Source organism: Hyaena hyaena, unplaced genomic scaffold (assembly GCF_003009895.1).
Source record: "Hyaena hyaena isolate Hyena2069 unplaced genomic scaffold, ASM300989v1 scaffold_173, whole genome shotgun sequence".
Lineage (NCBI taxonomy): Eukaryota > Metazoa > Chordata > Mammalia > Carnivora > Hyaenidae > Hyaena > Hyaena hyaena.
Genome location: NW_024080805.1, coordinates 547,053 through 568,126, shown reverse-complemented (window position 1 = coordinate 568,126; position 21,074 = coordinate 547,053). Strand labels below are relative to the sequence as shown.

The window sequence follows — 21,074 nt, the reverse complement described above, 5'->3', positions numbered from 1 at the left end:
TATGGAAACCAACTTGACAATAAACTATTTAAAAAAATAAAATAAAAAGATTTTTGACACTCAAAAAAAAATAAAATTCTAGTTAACATATAGTGTAATATTGGTTTCAGCAGTAAAATTTAGTGATTCGTCACTTACATATAATAACCCCCAATGCTCATCACAACAAGTGCCCGTTTTTTTTTAAGCAATTTTCTCCTTATTTTTATCTACTTTTTTAATGTTTATTTATTTTTTGGTGTGGGGAGGGCAGAGAGAGAGGGAGATGGAGGATCTCTGCACTGACAGCAGAGAACCCAACTCAGAGCTTGAACTCACAAACCGGGAGATCATGACCTGTGTTAAAGTCAGACACTCAACCAACAGAGCTGCCCACTCACCCCAGCAAGTGCCCTCCTTAATACCCATCACCCATCTAGCCCATTCCCCACCTGCCTTCCTCCATCAACCCTCAGTTTGTTCTCTGTTATTAAGACTCTCTTAATGGTTTTAGGGCACCTGGGTGGCTCAGTCAGTTAAGCATCTGACTCTTAATTTTGGCTCAGGTCATGATCTGCAGTTTGTGTGTTCAAGCCCTGTGTTCACCTCTGCACTGACAATGCGGAGCCTGTTTGGGATTCTCTCTCTCCCTCTCTCTTTGCCCCTCCCATGCTCTCTTTCTGTCTGTCTCAAAATAAATAAACTAAAAATAAAAGAGTCTCTTATAGTTTGTTTCCCTCTCTCTTTTTTCCCCATCCCATATGTTCATCTGTTTTGTTTCTTAAATTCTACATGAGTGAAATTGTAAGGTATTTGTCTTTCTGTGACTGACTTATTTCATTTAGCATAATACACTCTAGCTCCATCCACATCGTTTCAAGTTGCAAGATGTCATTCTTTTTGATCACTAAGTCATATTCCATTGTGTGTAAATGTGTATATATATATGTCACATTCACACACATCTTCTTTATCCATTCTTCAGTTAATGGACATTTGGGCTCTTTCCATAGTTTGACTATTGTTGATAAATATTTAAGTTATTTAAATAGATATTTTACAGAAAGAAGTTTTAGTATGTAGATAGAGAAAAACAAACACTTGCTTAATGACAACCTTCAATTATTATATAAGCTAATAATCAGTTATACTTCCTGACCCTGGTAGGAAATGAGTTTAAGCTAAAGCATAACAATCTAGGCAGAGTTTCCTCAAGAGTATTAGAGTTGTTACTTGGGAAAGGAATTTCTTGGGAGCCAGTGAGATGTCTTTCTCCAAAGTCATTAAAGGTAGCTTAGGTTTTTTCTGTTGGGTTTTTCTGTTTAGAGATGGTGGCTTCTTAGATCTCTTAGGATTTTATAACTTTTTAGCTTCTGCACTTGGAGAGAATATTTGAATATTTTGCCTTTGCTTTCTTTTCTGATTTGGTGCAGTTACTTAAACCCTTGAATTTAATATACTGCTATACTCTCCATGATCACAGACCATGTATTCTTTTTTTAAAATTAAGTAATTTATTTTGAGAGAGAGAGTACAAGTTGGGGAGAGACAGAGAGAAGGAGAGAGAATCCCAAGCAGGCTCTGCACCACCATCACAGAGCCCATTGTGGGGAATGATGTGCTTGCTTATTCATCTGGTAACTGCTTTCTGATTCCACCACGTGCTGTATCTGCACTCTCCTGAAACACAGCAGGTTCCAACATTCCAGCTCTGGACTCAGATACTTAAATACAGGAGTTTAGTCTTGTTATCTCTCATTATTATAACCAGTTAGACCCAGCTCAGGGTGGATGACTTTGAAAAAAAAAATCAGGGTCATCTGGGTGACTATGTTGGTTGAGCCCCCGACTCTTGATTTCGGCCTAGGTCATGATCCCAGGGTCATGGAATTGAGCTCCAAGTCAGTCTCTGCACTGAGCGTGGAGCCTGCTTAAGATTGTGTTTCCTTCCAGTTCTTTTGTAAGGAAATGCTTTTGGTACAGTTTTGTGTCCCAGAAAATGTGTGTGTTTTTTAATTCTTTCTGATTATACAGTAATTAATTCAGGCTAATGTATGTCAAAATATATGTCTTTGTGTAAGTCCAGGACTATTGGTCTGTGAAGTTATTTTGTAAGAAAAAGATTGTGTCTCCTTCCCTCCCCTTGCCACTCTCCACTTGCGCACACTTGCTCTCTACAATTAAGAAAACTCAAATGTTTCAAAGTGTTCTTATACTTTCCGTCTCTGGCTTGATACGCATCATCTGCATTCCTACAGATCTCTTCAAGTGCATTAGATGTATTTTCTGTAGGGTACCCCAGCCAAATGCAAAATTTGAACAAAACCCCATGTGTTAAGCTCCAATTTAAAAGCTCTTGAATACACTGATAAAATACTTTGATAGCATAACTAGACAAAGTTAGCCTTGTAAATAGTTTCAGTTTCTTCAAGAATGAAGAATGATTATATGTCTTTCTAACATGTTAATGTGTATTGTTTCAAGAGAGGAGAGGGGATGATTGGGAGTGGTTGGAAAATTTAACTTTGGACTCTGTTTTCCTAGCCTACTAGTCTCTCTAGTATTTGATTTTCCTTAAAAATGAACAGCTTCACTGATATTTAGAGGTCTGATCAAAGGTAATTTGAGCACTGAAATCTACAACAAATTAATGACCCCTCTTCAAAAAAAGATCCTGGCCTTTATTAATAAACTCTGCTCAGGTAATCCTATCTCTGTGATCAAAGTCCTTGATAACCTCTTCCCATATAAATGGAAAACCAGGTGAATTTATTATAATAACTGACTTTCAATGAGGTTAAAACATGGGTACATCATCGTCTGCCAATTTCCTGAATATATATGTTAGACTGGTAAATATTACTTTCTAGACTATTGTTTAAAAAGCCAAATGTTCAAAAATATTTTAAAGGCAGGCTAAAGATCTCAGTAAAAATGAATGAAGAATAAAGGCTTTCAAATCTGTGACTGGTTCCTCATGTAGCTAACTGGATTATCTAACTCGCCATAAATTTGCTTTTCTTCCCAAAAGGAGATGACCCTTCTTGTAGCTCCTCAACACAAAGAGCATCTTTCTTTTCTCTAAATCGGTTTTTGCTTTCAACTAAATGAAAACCTGATAGTGTCTTTTCTTTCTTTTTTTAATTTTAAACCTGGCAGTTTCTAAGTTCATGTACTATACCCCTCTACTATCCAAATATGTGTTTGAGGAAAAGATTCACTGTAGTCAGGGAAAGCCTTTCCTCCCTTTGGAAAGTCTTCATCTGAAAGACCCTGTCTTTCCCTCTGCACATTTCCCCTGGGGCATTTTCAGTGCCATCAGTAAACAGCACAGCAACAGCAAAAGGACTTTTCCAGAATCAGCTCCTGAAAGTCTTCTGGCTAATGACAGAGTAACTTGCTCCTACTGAAAAGGCATATTGCTCTTCCTCTTACCTTCCATTTTGGGGACGGAGACGGGAAATACCGTGTATTTAGAGAGGAACATGTAAAGAAAAGAGCATTGATCTATCTGGTGGCTCTGCAATCAATAGAGGGACAATAGACATGTCATTTACCATGCTGGGGGCCTCAATTTCATTATCTAAAAAATAAGGTAGTTGAATTATATGATCTTTGAGAATTCATACTGCTTTAAAATACATAATTATTGTTCTGAGGTGCCTGGGTAGCTTAGTTGAACATCTGACTCTTGATTTAGGCCTAGGTCATGAGCCCAGGGTCGTGGGATCAAGCCCCATGTTGGATTCTCTCTCTCCCCTTCTCCCCCCTCCTCTCTCTCTGCCCTTCTCCTCTGCTCGTGCTTGCTCTCTCTCACTCTCTCTCAAATTAAAAAAAAAAAAAAAAAACCATGATTATTGTTCATAAGGATCTTGAATATAATCACTTTTGGATACATATAATTTGCCTCTGTTGCCTGAGACAATTTGGTCCAAGTATTTATTCAGTGTACATGAAATTTCTGTCACTACACTTAAAAGGCCTTTTTCTTTGATAGCTACCTAACCTGGGGTTGATTGACTGGTCCTAACAGTGTGTGCCGGGAATGTGTTTGATGGAAATCTTGGAGAGTTGGCTTGCAGCAAGTGGAAAGGCCTCAGAAATGTTTAGGCTGTTTTAAGACCTGGTTATCTTTAAATGATCTGGCTGATATTTCCCAAGCAACTCGGTCACAACTTGTCACAATTGCTAGTATAACCACTAAATCCAAAGTAGCTCAATTACGAAGCTATCACAGAGCCAATCCAGATCCTCCTTCCATTGTTATACTGCTGGATGCTATGGAGACAGTATGGAATTTGGGTCAGCCAGAGCTAAGAGTTCACAGTCTGACTCTGTCCTTTTCTGATTTTGTGATACAGGTTAACCACTGTATGCCCCAGTGTCCTCATTTATACAACAGCACTTACTTACCTTAAAAATTGTTATGGGATTGGGGCTCCTCAGTGACACAGGCAGTTAAACTTTGGCTCAGGTCATGATCTTGCAGTTCGTGAGTTCAAGCCCTGTGTCGGGCTCTGTACTGACAGCTCAGAGCCTGGAGCCTGCCTCAGATCTGTGTCTGCCTCTCTGCCTCTCCCCCACTTGCGTGCTTGTGTGCCTGTGTGTGTGTGTGTGTGTGTGTGTGTGTGCACGCACTCTCAAAAATAAACATTAAAAATATAAATTGTTATGGGATCAAATGTGATGACTGACAAAAAGAGCTTCTCACATGCCTCATAATGGGAACACCTGACATTGTATACCCCCTTACCATTTACTTACCATTTACTCATAGAAGTAGTTTTATTTAGGCAACTAAATGTGTGGATTTGCTTTGCCAGATAATATATCATTTAGGTATTGAGGCCTGAGTCAGGCTTGCTAGGTAAGGGGCCCTGGGCCTTTGGAACTGAGTTAAGCCAGATCTAGAGCCTTAGCTATCTTGAGAGTCATTTATAAAACATCCTTTTATGTTTTCCAGGAATCTGAATTTCTGTGTTTGGAATTTGATGAAGTCAAAGTCAATCAACTTCTAAAGAAGCTGTCAGAGGTAGAAGAAAGTATCAGCACACTGATGCAGCCAGCCTAGCTGAAGATGGAAGTGTTAAAGCAAAGGTGTTTATGATCCCTTCCCAGTGAGCTGGGGCATTTTGTTGTTGTTTTTTAAGATCCTATTCCCCCATTAGTATTAAATCCTCAAATTCAAATTTTGCCTATCTCTGCTTTCTGGGTTTTTATTTTTTTCTTTCATTCACTCTTAGAGTTGTACTGCGTGCAGAGGTTCTTATACTTCAGCATGCACAGGTGCTCATAAAAGCATTTTTTTAAAGATTTTATTTCTGTTCTAAAAAATTTTTTTTGATCTTTTTTTATTTTTGAGAGAGGGAGAGAGAGACAGAGCATGATCAGGGGAGGGGCAGAGGGAGAACAAGACACAGAATCCGAAGCAGGCTCCAGGCTCTGAGCTGTCAACACAGAGTTCAATGCGGGGCTCAAACTCACAGACAATGAGATTATGACCTGAGTGGAAGTGAGACATTTAACTGACAAAGTCACCCAGGCGCCCCTTAAGATTTTATTTTTAAGTAATCTCTACATCCAACATGGGGCTCAAACTCACAACCCTGAGATCAAGAGTCACATACCCCCACCGACTGAGCCAGCCAGGCACCCCATCATAAAAGCATTTTAAAAAGGAGGTTTCCAGGACCCTATCCTTAGACTTGAAATCAGTAGGACTAAGTGGAGTCAGCTTTAGAAACCCTTGCTGTGGTGGTTTGTTCCTAGGGAAGGATTTTAGGAATTTATACATAATAAATCAGGTAAAAATTAGAAAAGGGGGACGAAAACATTTTATTCGTGCAAATACAAGGCTGACCACAAGGTCTGTGTCTTAAGCTAAAACTTAGAGGAGCCTGCCTAACCTAGAAAAGGTTAATGACCCTAGTATAAGCTGTGATGCTCCTCGAACTGATACAGGTGTTTGGATTAGTTCTCCTGATTTATAAATTGGGGAGGTCTAGTCTGACCTGAGCTACTGAAAACTTGGGCTTTTCTGGAACCTAGAACTCAATGGTCCTTGTCACAAAGGGACTCTCTTCACTTACCTCAAGTGAGGATTATAAGAAAGGAAGAATGTCTGCTGAGCTCATGTAAGGTCTTTTATATCAGACAATTTTACTCAGGTCATCAAATAAAGCCTCAAAATGTCAAAGACAGAAAATTATTCAAGAAAACTAGTGTAGGGCTGCCTGCCTAGCTCAGTCAGTAGAGCATGTGACTCTTGATCTCAGGGTTGTGGGTGTAGAGATTTCTTTAAAAATAAATAAAAATTTTAAAAATAGAAATAAATAAATAAATAAGTAATAAAAAGTAAAGCTAGTATAAAAACTAGATCATCGTAGAGAAGTGATACCAAATACCAAGAATATTCTAAAAGAAGGAAGCTGTCAACCAGCCATGGCTCTTGTTTAACAGGTTTTGTCAAATCTGATACTGATAACATTTAGAAAGCTCAGTTGCCTTTGAGATGTAATGTGCTCCAAAAAAATGTAGTTCCCTTGGTCAGTCGATACAGCATAAGTCAATTCTAATGAGTTTATTCTAGGGCAGGAATAAGTTCTCTTCTGTTAAACATTTTATCTCTCCTAAATCAGTTTGCAGACATTTTAGGAGCCCTTCCAACAACCAAACTGAAAATATTGGCTTCCTCTCTGAGGAAAACCATCCCAGCAGTTAGCAAGCAATGACCAAAGGTTTTAAATGTAGCTTCTGTAGACGCTTGAGAAAACATCTTGAAACAGTATGGTAAATAGATTCAGAGAAGGCATTTGGTTTGGCCAAAGAATTATTAAAACTGGCTTTCTGTTTCCAGGGCTACTGTCATGTGATCCTGGAGAATTTAGATATAATGTCTCCCGATATAACATGAAGGAAAAGAGTATCCCATCATCTAACGGGATTCCAGATGTCACTGGAAGGAAGAACTGTAGCTACCACATTAATACTGACTCACATATCCAGTGGAAGTCTGTGAAAGCCTAAAAGAACAGTTCATGGGTGCACAGGGAGAGGAAGTCGTTGTTATGGTGTGAAGCTCTGTTTAAGTCATCCTATGAAATTAAGTAGCCACAAAAGTGGACATGGGCTTTTTATTATACCCCCAAATCCTAGGTCACTAGAAAATCTGTTAATGTATACTGAGTTTTTCTTCTTCTCCTTCTCCTTCATCATCATCATCATCGTGGTAGTAGTAAAAGAAACTGGTTGCAAAGGTGGTCCCCATATTTAACCAAACACTTTGGAATACAAGTGGTTTTAAGCAGGGTGTGTTTGTGTGTGTTATATTTCCTGGTGATTTTAAAATATCTGATTACCAAAGGAATATATGTCTATTATAGTCTGTTGTGAGAATACATAGCACACTACGGACAGTTAGATGCCCTGTCAGCCTAACCTACAGAGATAACAGAAAAGAAGGCTGGTACTAGGAGAAGAGTTGCCTTTCCTTGAATAAATTCCTAGAAGTGGAACACATGTTTTTTAAGACTTTGATGAACATTACCTAATTGTTCTCTGGAAAGGTTATGTCAGTTTGTATTACCTTTAAGAAAGTATGAAGGTAAATCACTCTCTTTCTTGCCTAATTGGATATTATCTGTTTTTTTAATTTGGGGTCACTAACTTGTTTTTGTAAATTTTTGAAAGGGACACTTAACTTAAACTAGGACATCTCCCTGGGAATAGTGCAAGAATGGAGAATGAACCAGGGAAGGAGGAGACTGACATACAAGTCCCAGCAGATGCCACTGGATTTCCTACCTGTGTAATCCTAGTTTAAAAACACTTTGAGTTCAAGAAATTGTTGGGCAAAATAAATATAGTCTTTATCTTGAATTAGGCCTTGTAGAAGTTGTCCCTGCTTGAACAATAAACAGTCTAACTTCAGGCTGTTTAGAAACAGTCCACGCAAGCCAAAGGTTGCTTTTAGAATAGAGTCAGAAAGAAACTTCAGACTTCAGTAGTTTCATGTTGACAGGAACAAAAACTTTGGCCTTAATCTCAGGCCTGGCTTTTCTTGGAAGCTCTGGTTTCTCTTGGCTTCAGCAGTAAAGGTTTAAATTTCACCATTACAGCCTCCCTTTTACTTTATTTAACATCTCTTCCCCTCGTATTATTTTTTTAATCCCCTTTATTTATTTCACTCATCCTGTCTACCTCCCTCTGCTCTGGCAACTACCAATTTGTTCTCTGTATTCAAGAGTCTGGTTTTTTGTCTTATTTTCCTTGTTTGTTCATTTATTTCCTAAATTCCGCATGTCAGTGAAATTTTATGATTTTTGTCTTTGTCTGTCTGACTTATTTCACTTAGCACTATACCATCTAGCTCCATCCATGTTGCTACAAACATCAAGACTTCATTCTTTTTTATGGCTGAGTAATATTCCTGTGTGTGTGTGTGTGTGTGTGTGTGTGTGTGTGTGTGCGCGCGCACGCGCGCGCACCACATCTTTATCCATTCATCTATGGATGGGCACTTGGGTTTCTTCCGTATCTTGGCTGTTGTAAATAATGCTGCAGTAAATAAGGGTGCATATATATTTTTGAATTAGTATTTCATTTTCTTTGGGTGAATATTTAGTAGTGGAATTACTGGATCATATGGTAATTCTATATTTAATTTTTGAGGAACCTACATACTGGCTTTTCCATAGTGGCTGCACCAGTTGGCATTCTCACTGAAAGTGCACAAGGCTTCCCTTTTCTCCATACTCTTGCCAACACTTGTTATTTCTTGTCTTTTTGATTTTAGCCTTTCTGACACGTGATATCTCATTGTTTTGATTTGCATCTCTCTGATGATTAATGATGCTGAGCACCGTTTCATATGTCTGCTGACCATTTGTGTATCTTTTTTGGAAAAATGTATTTTTAGGTTCTCTGCCCATTTTAATTGATTATTTGGGTTTATTGTCTTTAATCATGACATGGCATTTTAAAATTTCATTTAATTTCATTTTTCCCAAATGTAAAAAGGTGGTGAAAAGCAAAGGATGACATTGAGTATCTGTAATCTTAAATAGCTGACATGATGTCAAGCCAGTAGTTATTGAAATTCTTTTTTCAGACCTGAGTGAAAATTTGGAGAAAGCAATATAAATAGACATTTGAGGAAATTTAATGTTAAACAGACATGAGAAAATAATGTTTTTTGAAGTGCACAGTAAATATCTAGACCAGTGAAGGGGCAAGGATATAAAAGGAAGCCTTCTAGATTCAGCTCAAAAATGATTGGAAATTTTCCTAAAAGAACAGAGTACTACAAAGGGCTGGGTCTTATAGGACAATTGCCACCTTATAATTTTAGCTGCCCAACTTCGCAGCCAAAGTTTTCAACATTTTAGAAGGCGATTTAGCTTGCAGAAGGGAAACTCAAATAGAACATAATTAGTTTGCACTTACCTCTAGTTGCAAAATATACAATTTTTTAACCTCAGAATTTGAGAAATAGCAGTTTTTATCTTAGTACAGTCAGTTCTCCTTATCTGGGGATGGCCATGATTGTCATAGCATCATGACTGAATGCAACAGTGAAGTAACTTTTGTTATAAAGGAATCTGCCTGGACCTGCTTCCTGTCAGATAAATGGTGCCAACTGGTATCTTGCAAGTTCAGTATAGATATTATCAGAATAAAATACTGAACTTGTACATGATTGCAGAGCAAAATAGGAGTATATCATTTACTCACCAAGGACTATAATTAGGCTTTTTGTTTCGCTTTTACTTACTCTTGGCTAGTTTTCTTTCTTTCTTTCTTTCTTTCTTTCTTTCTTTCTTTCTTTCTTTCTTTCTTTCTTCTTTCTTTTCTTTTCTTTTTTCTTTCTTTCTTTCTTTCTTTCTTTCTTTCTTTCTTTCTTTCTTTCTTTCTTTCTTTCTTTCTTTCTTTCTTTCTTTTTCTTTCTTTCTTTCTTCCCTCCCTCCCTCCCTCCCCCCCTCCCCTCCTCTCCTCTCCTCTCCTCAGAGAGGAGAAATGGACAGGGGGTGGTGGGGTGGGAAATGGATTACAAAAATGGAATTAGTTTAAAATAAATTTAGGGTGAAAAATGAAAATAATTAAAGTCCTTAATACTGTTATTATACTGTTTTTTATTAGAGAAGTAAAAATAAATTTGGGTATTTTATGATTTCTAAGTTACGGCTATGTTTTTAAACGTTAAAACATTTTTTTAATAAAAAATAATTTTTAGAATCAATGTTAAGATTTAGCACTGGTCTCAAAATGACTGGGAAGCTTTTGATAGAAGCAGTTTTTCATCTTTATAAAGGGGAAACATCTGGACAGATGGTAGAGGACTTACACAAGGTCATGGTCAGGAAGAGACCTCAGGGTACTGTCTTCTGTCTCCATATTCTACATGCCAAGTGCTCCAAAAGAATAATATGTGCTTGAAAAAAATGCCTGTGTCCTTGTTAATTGTGTTTGGATAATGACAGTTCCTACAGTGATTCCTTTTGTATGCAGATATGACCTATGGGATGTGAAGTCCTATGTCCTTTGCAGCCAGCATCCATGTCAGACGTGTGCCTGTGCTGAGGCTGCTGAGGCTCTTTGTAGAGCCTAATAATGTTTCTGATGATCTTGGCCTCACTCTCTACTCACTGCCGCTTGTTTTTGGGTGCAATGTGCAAGATGAATCTTTTACCATGTAAGGCTTCCTGGCTGTCTGCAGTACCCAGGTAGGCAGGAGATTATCTGTATTCTAGCTGGACAACCATGACCCAAGCTTGCTAAATTTTTTTAACATTTTAATTATAAAAATAATACATGCTCAGGGCACCTGGGTGGCTCAGTCAGTTGACCGCCTGACTTTGACTCAGGGCATGATCTTGCAGTTCTTGAGTTCAAGCCCCACACCGGGCTCTGTGCTGACAGCTCAGAGTCTGGAGCTGCTTTGGATTCTGTGTCTCCTTCTCTCTGTCTCTCCCCTGCTTGTGCTCTGTCTCTCTCTCAAAAATAAATAAACATTTTAAAAAAGTAGTACATGCACATTAAAAAAGTTACTCATAATTATTGAATTAGTGAATTGTATGGAGCTTTCTGCTTCTTAACAAACCTCTCTCCCAGGGTATCTGGCTGGCAACTCTTGATCTCAGGGCTGTAAGCCCGACATTGAGTATAACGATTACTTAAAAATAAAAGTCTTAAAAAAATAAAAAGTCTCCCTCCCTAGAAGTAGTTGTTGTTAACAGCTTGGTGTGTTTCCTTTCAGATACACTCTGTGCACACAAAAATATTTTATTAGTTACATTTTCAAAGCATCATTTTAGACAGTATGAATCACAGATGGAAGATACAGCAACAGAAATGAAAAAACACTACAGGGAGTAAGCAGCCACTTAGATAACAGAGAAAATAGATCAGTGATCTGGAAGACAGAGTAATGGAAACCCCCCCAAACTGAACAGCAAAAAGAAACAAGAATTTTTTTAAATGAGGGTAAGTTTAAGGGACTTCTGCAATAACATCAAGCATACTAACATTTGAATTATAGGGATCCCAGAGGGAAAAGAGAAAGAAACAGGCAGAAAACTTACTTGAAGAAATAATAGCTGAAAACTTTTCTAACCTAGGGAAGGAAACAAGATATTCAGGTCCAAGAGGCACTGAGTTCTCAAGATGAACCCAAAGAGATCCACACCAAAATACATTATAATTAAAATTCAGAAATAAAATATAAAGAATCTCCCCTTAAAAGCAGTAAGAGAAAAGCAATTAGTTACTATGAGCAAGTGCCCATAGACTATAAGCTGATTTCAGCAGCAACTTTGTAGACAGGAGGAAGTGACACAGTGTATTCAAAGTACTGAAAGGACAAAACTTAGGACAGAGAATACTCCGCCTGGCAAGGTTATAATTCATAATGAAGGGGAGATAGAGAGTTTCCCAGACAAACTAAAGGTAAAAGAGTTTATCACCACTAAACTGGCTTTACAAGAAACCCTAAAGGAACTTCTTTAAGCAGAAAATAAAAAGCCATAACTAGAAATAAGAAAATATATAAAAGAAAAAAATCTCAGGTAAAGGCAAACATATAGTAATGGTAGTGGATCAACCATTTATAAAACTGGTTTGAAGGTTGAAAGACAAAAGTAGTGAAACCAAACTAACTATATTTAAATAGTTCAGGCACACACAAAAGATGTAAAGTATATCAAAAGTATAAAATGAGGATAAAACATAGTGATTTTTGAATGTGTTTGAATTTAAGTGAACACCAACTTAAAATAGATGCATATATGTGAATATATATAGATATGTATGTGTGTGTATATATATGTATATGTATATATGTTGTTTTTTGTGAACTTAACGGTAACCAAAAACCTATAATAGATATATAAAAAAAAAAGGAAGGAATCCATAAAGATAAAGTCATTAAATCAGAAGAGAATCAAGAGAAGATGAAAAGAACAGAGAAGAACTAGAAAACAACAAAATGACAATAAATGCATTCCTATCAATAATTAAACGGAAGTGGACTAAATGTTTAAAAGACAAAGGGTGGCTGAATGGATAAAATACAAGACCCATCTATATGCTGCCTACAAAATACTGACTTCAGATCTAAAGACACATGAAGGCTGAAAGAGAAGGAAAGGAAAAAGACATTCCTTGCAAATGTAAGTAAAAAGAAAGCTGGGGTAGCAATACTTCTATCAGACAAATAGACTTTAAAATATCAATGCCTAGAACAAGAGATTAAGAAGGGCATCACATTATGATAAAGGCATCAATCCATCAAGAAGATAAAACTCTTGTAAATGTATCTGCACCTAAATGTATTTAAGAGCACCTAAATATATACAGCAAATATTAACAGACAAAAAAGGAGAAATTGACAGTAATACCATAATAGTAGAGGACTCTAACTCCCTACATATATCAGTGGGTAGATCATCCAGACAGAATTGTGAAGGATAGAGAGTATATCTTTGCATCTGGAAGTGGAAAGGAAACACATTTCCAGGAATGAGTAGGGTCACACCTCTGTATAGAAAGGGTATTTCTTGGGGCGCCTGGGTGGCTTAGTTAAGCGTCCGACTTTCGCTTAGGTCATGATCTCGCGGTTCGTGGGTTCGAGCCCCGCGTTGGGCTCTGTCCTGACTGCCAGCTTAGAGCCTGGAGCCTGTTTCAGTCTGTGACTCCCTCTCTCTCTGACCCTCCCCTGCTCATGCTGTCTCCCTCTCTCTCCTAGAAATAAATAAAAAATATTAAAAAAAGAAAAAAGAAAGGGTATTTCTTTTTTCTTGGTGGATGTTTACAAACCTGGATCATATTTGGCTCATCATCTGGAGCTCAGGTTCTTAGTGATGAACCATTATAAATGGAGAGCTGAGAAAAGGGAGATGAATGTGTTGTGTTCCCATGGAAGACAAACAAAGCTAAATATAGCGCGAGTAAGAGAATCTATGACTGCCAACAGACATGGGACTGTGCTAGTGAACAAATCCCAAAGCTCACTCCTTTCTTAGGGAGTTGAGGTCAGAAGCAGTTTCTCTAGGGGCACCTGGGTAGCTCAGTCAGTTGGGCGTCTGACTTTGGTTTTGGCTCAGGTCATGATCTCATGCTTCATGAGTTCAAGCCCTGTATCAGGCTTAATGCTGACAGTATGGAGCCTGCTTGGGATTCTCTCTCCATTTTTCTTTCTCTCTGCATCTCTCTCTCTCTCTCAAAAATAAATAAAGTTAAAAAAAGAAAAGAAAAGCAGTTTCTCTAGCATCCCTAACAGAGTTGTGGACCCATCCTGGCTTGATTGGGAAGGGAGGTCTGTTCTTCATGCGTTGCTTACCTGCCTTCTGAAGTGAAACCCGAGGACCTAAATTCTGGAAAGGGAAAGGAAATGGAGGAGAATGTTGTTGGGGAAGAATAATTTTTCTCCACTATTCAAGATTCTTTTGGCGGGTCTAAGAATTAAATTGACATGAGATATGAACAGGAGAAAATCAAATTTAACTCTGCATGTATGTGGGTTCCATAAAAATATGAGATCTGTAGGTAATAGACAGATGAGGCTTATGTGCCATTCTGAACTAAGGAGAATGGGATAGGGTTCTGGGACTTCAAAGAGAAAGAAGACAATTCACAGGAAGATGAAAAAATAAATGTTTGGGAAACAAATGTTTGCTGGGCCTTACAGGAACAGTGGGATGCAAGGAGGAATTTTAACAAACAGACTTTGCTAAGTCCCTCCCTGTCTACCATCCCTAGTTCATACTATGCCGTGCTTATCTATGGTGATAGCTCCCTTTCTGGAAGAGGTCCTCCATCTAAACTGTTCTAGGCCGATAGAGGAAGGTCAAAGTTTCCTAAAACCCACATGCCAAAGAGACACATTTTCCTTCCATACAGTACTCATTTGAAACTTCTCCAAGAAGTTTCCCAGTCCACAAGTTGAGTTGGCAGATACTGAGTTGGTCTTCCAGTCCTGAGCATAAGTCACTTCAGTTAAACTCATTTCAGCAAGCTGTGGTGCAGGCATACTTCCAAAGCAGGGCTGTGGTTCAAGCAATCAGGTATTAAATAAGAGGCATTTCTAAGGCAATAAAAGAGGAAAAAAGGCCAATGGTTGGAGCAAATTATAAACCAGTTTCTGAGTTCTGAAAGCAGCCAATTTAAAAGATATTTAGGGGCACTTGCCTGGCTCGGTCAGTGGAGCATGTGAATTCAATCCCCACGTTGGTGTGGCGCCTACTTAAAAATTAAAAAAAAAAAAAATACGAAATGTTTAGATGTCTGGCTTGAGGAATCTAGGTGGAGTGAAGGCAGGCAGTGGCATCTGATAGGTGTTCCTGGTTTGTGGTTTGAATGTCTCTAATGATCTTTCTGAGTGGCCACACAGCACTTGGCACAAGTGCCATCCATACATGAACTATATGAGCTGTTGTAGTGATTTCTGGAAGTTTATATCAGGTCACTTATATTCCATTTATAGGGCTTCAGGGAAAAAGCACACTTTTAAATGATTCCAAGTCAGATAGGCAGGAGAAAAATTGGAAATGTTATATTGGAGGGTTGTAGCCAGACATTAGAGGAAACAAAGAATTCGGGATTTAGTCCAGTTTACAGTGAACAGTATTATGATCTAATATCCACAAAGGTGTGCTATTAAAACAACTTTTTCTCTCAAAAGTCACCCTCGTTTTTACCAAAGATAGCTAAATTAAGACTAATTTGTTTGCAAAATAAACCTTGTTTCAATAAACTTGACCTGATTATTTGCCTAAATGCAACTGCACTTGATCATATTGGTTCTTTGAAATCTACTTTGCTGGGACCTTTCATAAGAAGTCTCCAGATTGAACTTTTAGCTGCCATATACTTATTAGACTTTGCCTTAAATACCCACAGCTTTGGGTTACTTTATCTCTTCTCAAGGTCCCCCAAATATCCTGAGGTTCCTGCAAATGCCAGGAATTCATCTTTTTTACTCACCTGGTAAGGCTGCTGGGAACACTGTAAGCAAGGTATCAGGCTGATGTTTCCAAGGGGCTTTATTGGTTCTGTAAAGTCAACCTTAGTTTCTTAAAGTTGTCTGGTCATATATGAATCTGTGTATATCTCTCAAATATGACATTCCAGTCAAAGCCTTGGTAATATAACCAGTGTTTCCAGTTGTGTCCTGTTACAAGGAGAACAGATTCTTACTGAACTGATACAAATAAACATGTTACCATAAGAGTAAGAATATTCATTAAGAGTTTTTGAATTCTAGAGGAATCCAGTAGGGAGAAAAAGATAAATGTTTCAATTCTGCTTACAAATGTATAATTTACCAAGTTGCTATAAGGCATAGTTAGATTAAGAGGAAATGTTTCCTTTTTCTGGAAAACTAAAAATTAAAGAACCAGCAAGGATGGGGGGGGAAGGGGGGTCGGTGCACAGGTGCCTGGGTGGCTCAGTCAGTTAAGCATCTGACTTCAGCTCAGGTCATAATCTTGCTGTTGGTGAAATCGAGCCCCACGTCAGGCTCTGTGCTGACACCTCAGAGCCTGGAGCCTGCTTTGGATTCTTTGTCTCCCTTTCTCAGATCCTCCCCTGCTCACACTCTGTCTCTTCTCTCTCTCTCTCTCTCTCTCAAAAATAAATAAACATTTAAAAAAAAATTTTAATAATAAAGAACCAGCACTATTGCAAGCAAAAATTGATAAAAATTATATCCATTTTCTTCAGTTTATTCAGTCCTGTGTAATTCATTTTTATTCTCCTTGAACAAGTTCCATTTTCTCTTTTATTTCTGGAAATTCTTATTGAGTTCAGATTTATGATCTTAAAGTTACCAGAAATTCAATAGACTCATTTTTGGAGGAAGACTTTTATAACAGCATTAGAGCAAAAGTATAACTGTAAATGACAGAAGAAGATCACTTTTGGGCCTTTTGGCTAAAATCAAGTGTAAATGACAAAAGAGTTTAAAATAGCCTGGTTTAAGTCTGATTAAGGTCCATTACAATGCAGTTGACAAAGAAATTTGGTTAATTCCGTGGCATACAGCATTTTAAGATAATACCTAGAATTATTTATGACTGATGACATTATATCAGGACTTAACAGAATTTTTAGGAATTTTATATAATTTATAGAACACTTATATTAATATTTACCCGTAAGGTAATCAAAAAGTATTTATCACCATTTATTTGACAATGTTTCTCATGTAATTTAACATATCAAATAAGCCAGTTGGTTTAATATCTTTTATAAGGAGAGAGAAAAATCTTGTGATTTTTCAGGAACCCTCTGAAAAATCCCAAAGTTATTTTCAAGTCAAAAAGGGTTCATTTAGGGTTTAAATTTTGGATAGTTTGTCAAAAATGTCAAAAAGGTTTTAAAACATTTGGTCAAACAGGATCAGAGATCACTGGGAAACATTACTTAGCTATCCACTTAACCATGGTGACAAAGACTTTGCAGAGAAATGATCAGTAAAGGGAAAAACATAGCTCTTTTAATATTGAGAAGATTCAATTTTCTTAAATAATCCAAGGCTGATTAAGGCAACATGAAGCACATGACATTTTGATAAAACCCAGAATATTTGTTTTCTAGGCAGATTAAGAGCAAAGAAAAACTCCTCATAATTTTTTATTATGAAAAGCAGCCCAAAGGGTAAGAAAAGTGTCCTTTGAACAGAGAGAAAAACCAAATTTTAATTTTGCACCAACTTACTTTTGATATTAAAACTCATTTACCTAGTTAAGTTCATTCCAGTGTTACTCTACCACACATAAAATTTGTTTCTGAAGATTCTTTTAACATAAGCTATCTACAACCTTTTTTCTACATTTAGATTTCATCCCTTTTTCTTTCTCATAACCAGCTTTTTTAAAAAGTTCATTTATTTATTTTGAGAGAGAGGGGGAGAGAGAGTGTCCCAAGCAGGCTTCTCACTCACTGTCAACTCAGAGCTTGATGTGGAGATTGAACTCACGAACCATGAGAGCCGAAATCAAGAGTCAGATGTTTAACTGACTAAGCTACCCAAGATTTACTTTAGGACAAATTTACTGTCCTTCCCTTAACAAAAACAGCTCTGTACTTTATAACTTTTCTTACCCGAAACATCTGACTTTCTTTGTATACACACGAAATTCTAGTAGTTTCAATCACATATATTAGAATTCTTAACTCTTAGAAACCTTAATTTCTACTGAAAATGAAGTATAAGCAATTGTGAATTATCTATTATACCAGCATTCTTCAGATTGGCCAATTTATTAATACATTTTATAATTTCTAGAAACATGTGCTTCTTCATAATTCAGTCTTTCAGCATAACACAAGACATGTTTACTAACAAACACAAATATCTTTAGTTCTTCTGTAATAGTGTTAAAAATTCAATTAGTAAATTTGAAGATCTAATTGGCAAGATTCACAAATTGAGTAGCATCTTTTTTACCAAATAGAAAGAGCTCTGAGAGAGGCCTGGGTGGCTTCAGTTAGTTGAGTGCCCGACTTCAGCTCGGGTCATGATCTCACAGTCCAAGTGCTGACAGCTCAGAGCCTGGAGCCTGCTTCAGATTCTGTTATCTCCCTCTCTCTGCCTGTAGTCCCCTGCTCATGCTCTGTCTCTCTCTCTCTCTCTCAAAAATAAACAAACATAAAAAATTTGAGGAAAAAAAAGGAGCTCTGATGATCTGTGTAAATGGAAGGCTTCTTTAGGCAGAAAGGGCAGTAATTAGTGTTCCATATTTTATCTTATTTAGAAAGGATTTAGGTATTTGATGAAATTAACTCACTGTTTAACTTAGCAAAACTTTAAAGTTTCAAGTTACAAAAGGATTTTGAAAACTATTTTGAACTACATATACCATAAAACATAATTTTTTTACTTTTTTTTTAAAGTAAGCTCTACACCCATTGTGGGGCTTGATCTCACAACCCTGAAATCAAGAGAGTCAGCCAGGCACCCCCATAAAACATAATTTTTCCTAAAACGTTTACCAAAACACTTAATCTCATGAACACCTATCTAAATCATTTGCTCTCAACAATTATGAAAATTTCAGGAGACATTAGACAAAATCGGCCACTATTTGAAGTTAGAGATAACGTGAACTTATTTGGCTGAGAAACCCAGGTAGAATAGGAGTTGTGTGTTTGCTTTATATTCAATCTTGATAGCTTTAAGACATGTCTATTTTAATCAAACCAACAACCTTAAATTAACTTTAATACCAAATATTTCCCCATATCATGTGAACCTGAAATGCATTTGGATTAAGTTTCTATTTTATTTTTGAGAATTTTTATAAATATTAAAGTTATATAAGCCCTTTTCTTTCAGCTAATTAAATGAACTCTTTTTCATATTAATTTTGGCAATACCACCGGAGGTAGAAAAATAAAATATCTGTAACGCACAGACATATATATAGACAAATACAGAAATCTTATAGCTTCTCTTTTTAAAACAATATAAAACTCACTACATTGTAAGTAACAGTTGGGATAATTTAAGTTTACTTGCTCAGATGGCTTACGGTTTTTTATTATTACTGGAGAAGACATTTAAGATTTGTATTTATCCCTGGGGTGATCTTAAAGAGGCTGTGGTCTAGAATTTTGGCCCTTTTGCAGTTTGTGTTTTTAAAAGGCCTCATTTTCTTTTCTGTTTTTTCCTTTAGTCTTAGGTGAGCAGGGGCGTTGTTTTAGATACCTCCTGGAGTGTTTATATTTCAAAGACATGGTAAGATTTATATCTTCAAGGGGCAGAGAAAGAATGCAAGTTCCTCCAAGAAGGACTTTGGTTTTCTAAGGCCAATAATTTGTGAGGTTTTGAGATAAATAGGAGAGGTTTTAGGATTGGTAAAAAAAAAAAAAAAAAAAGGAATAATAGGTAGACTTTGGATTGCCTCTAGCATTGCATTTTTTAGTTTTGCAAGGATTTGTAAGATAAGGACAGTTGTTCTCATTTTTTTTTCCTTCTGTGAAGGGCAATCGTATTTCTTTCTTTTTTTTTTTTTTAACGTTTTTTATTTATTTCTGAGAGAGAGAGAGAGACAGCGTGAGCAGGGGAGGGTCAGAAAGGGAGACACAGAATCTGAAACAGGCTCCAGGCTCTGAGCTGGCTGTCAGCACAGAGCCTGACACGGGGCTCAAACCCATGAACTGTGAGATCCTGACCTGAGCCGAAGCTGGCCACCCAACCGACTGGGTCACCCAGGCGCCCCATGAAGGGCAATTGTATTTCTAATGTCCTGATTTTTTTACAATATCTGCAAATGACTGAAGGCAAATAGGAAGGGGTCTGAGTGGACTTTGAGTTTTATTCTAAGTCTAATTTCTGTTCTTCATCTTACTAAGGGAGTCCCTAAGGCCAGCCATTATACCAATAAGACAATGAGAGCTCTCTAAAAAGAATTTTTTTCTTTCAGATACAGCCAGTTTAGGGGATCCATCATCTGGCCATTGACAAGTAGGATCTCATCTTAATCTCAATAATGACTTAAACCAATAAGACTTTTTAAGGCTTAACCATAGATGAAAGAGGCATCCCCAAGGAGAGTGCACAAATGCAGCCCTCACAAGATCCAGAATGTTCACTCCTAAAGTTAGCCTAGGAAAGATCTAGCCACAGATGGGGTGCAACCCACATTTCTTTCTGGCTAAAGTAGTGACAAGGAAGGTTGAGATGACAAAGGCCCCTTATGGACTGGAACCCCTTATGACAAATTCATCTGAGAATTGGCACAGTTGGACAAAGAGAATGCTGACTGTTGGAGCCACAGCCTGTTGGGCTACCTGCCAGATTCATGCTGGTATATGCATCCTCCGGTTGGCAGAGACCAAAGAGAATATTTTCATTGGTTATAAAGCTAAGCTTTCGGGGCGCCTGGGTGGCTTAGTCGGTTAAGCGTCCGACTTTCGCTTAGGTCATGATCTCGCGGTTCGTGGGTTCGAGTGCTGACAGCTCAGAGCCTGGATCCTGCTTCAGATTCTGTGTCTCCCTCTCTCTCTGACCCTCCCCTGCTCATGCTGTCTTTCTCTCTCTCTCCCCTAGAAATAAATAAAAAATATTAAAAAAAAAAAAAAAAAAAAGCTAAGCTTTCAAGATGGAACAAGATGAGAGGAAAGCCAAAACCAGACCTAATGGTTTTCCATACCTTATTACAAAGACACAGAAGACAGAGGCAAAAGAAAACAATGACTATCTCTGGGAGGGAAAGGATCAATAGAAAACACGAGTACCCCTAACAGGGGTGCCTGGGCAGCTCAGTCAGTTGAGCTTCTGACTCTTGATTTCAACTCAGGTCATAGTCTCATGGTTCGTGAGATTGAGCCCGGCGAGCCCCCTCTTAGGGAACTTAGGATTCTCTTCCTCTCTCTCTCTCTTTCTCCCACTCATGCATATGCACAGGCGTGCACACACACTCTCAAACATTTTTTAAAAATAAACTTTAAAAAAAGAGTACTCATAACATATTTTACCATAGTTTCTAGACCCAGTGAGCTAGTTTCACACACATTTTCTCCTACTAATCTAAATTTAGATAAAGAAAAGGCCTCTCACCCTCTCAACTTTCCTTAGACCTTGCAGGCACAGATAC

At 37.6% G+C, this 21,074-nt stretch overlaps 1 protein-coding gene across 1 annotated transcript in view; it reads left to right on the top strand.

Annotated features, from left to right (window-relative positions):
* The window catches only part of COMMD1 (copper metabolism domain containing 1), a 195,307-nt gene extending 190,130 nt beyond the window's left edge, over positions 1–5,177 (top strand). The window contains exon 3 of the mRNA XM_039240311.1: positions 4,943–5,177. Coding sequence (XP_039096242.1) covers positions 4,943–5,050 — 108 coding nt within the window. The 3' untranslated portion in view covers positions 5,051–5,177. The remainder of the gene's footprint in view (positions 1–4,942) is intronic.
* The last annotated feature ends 15,897 nt before the right edge of the window (positions 5,178–21,074 follow it).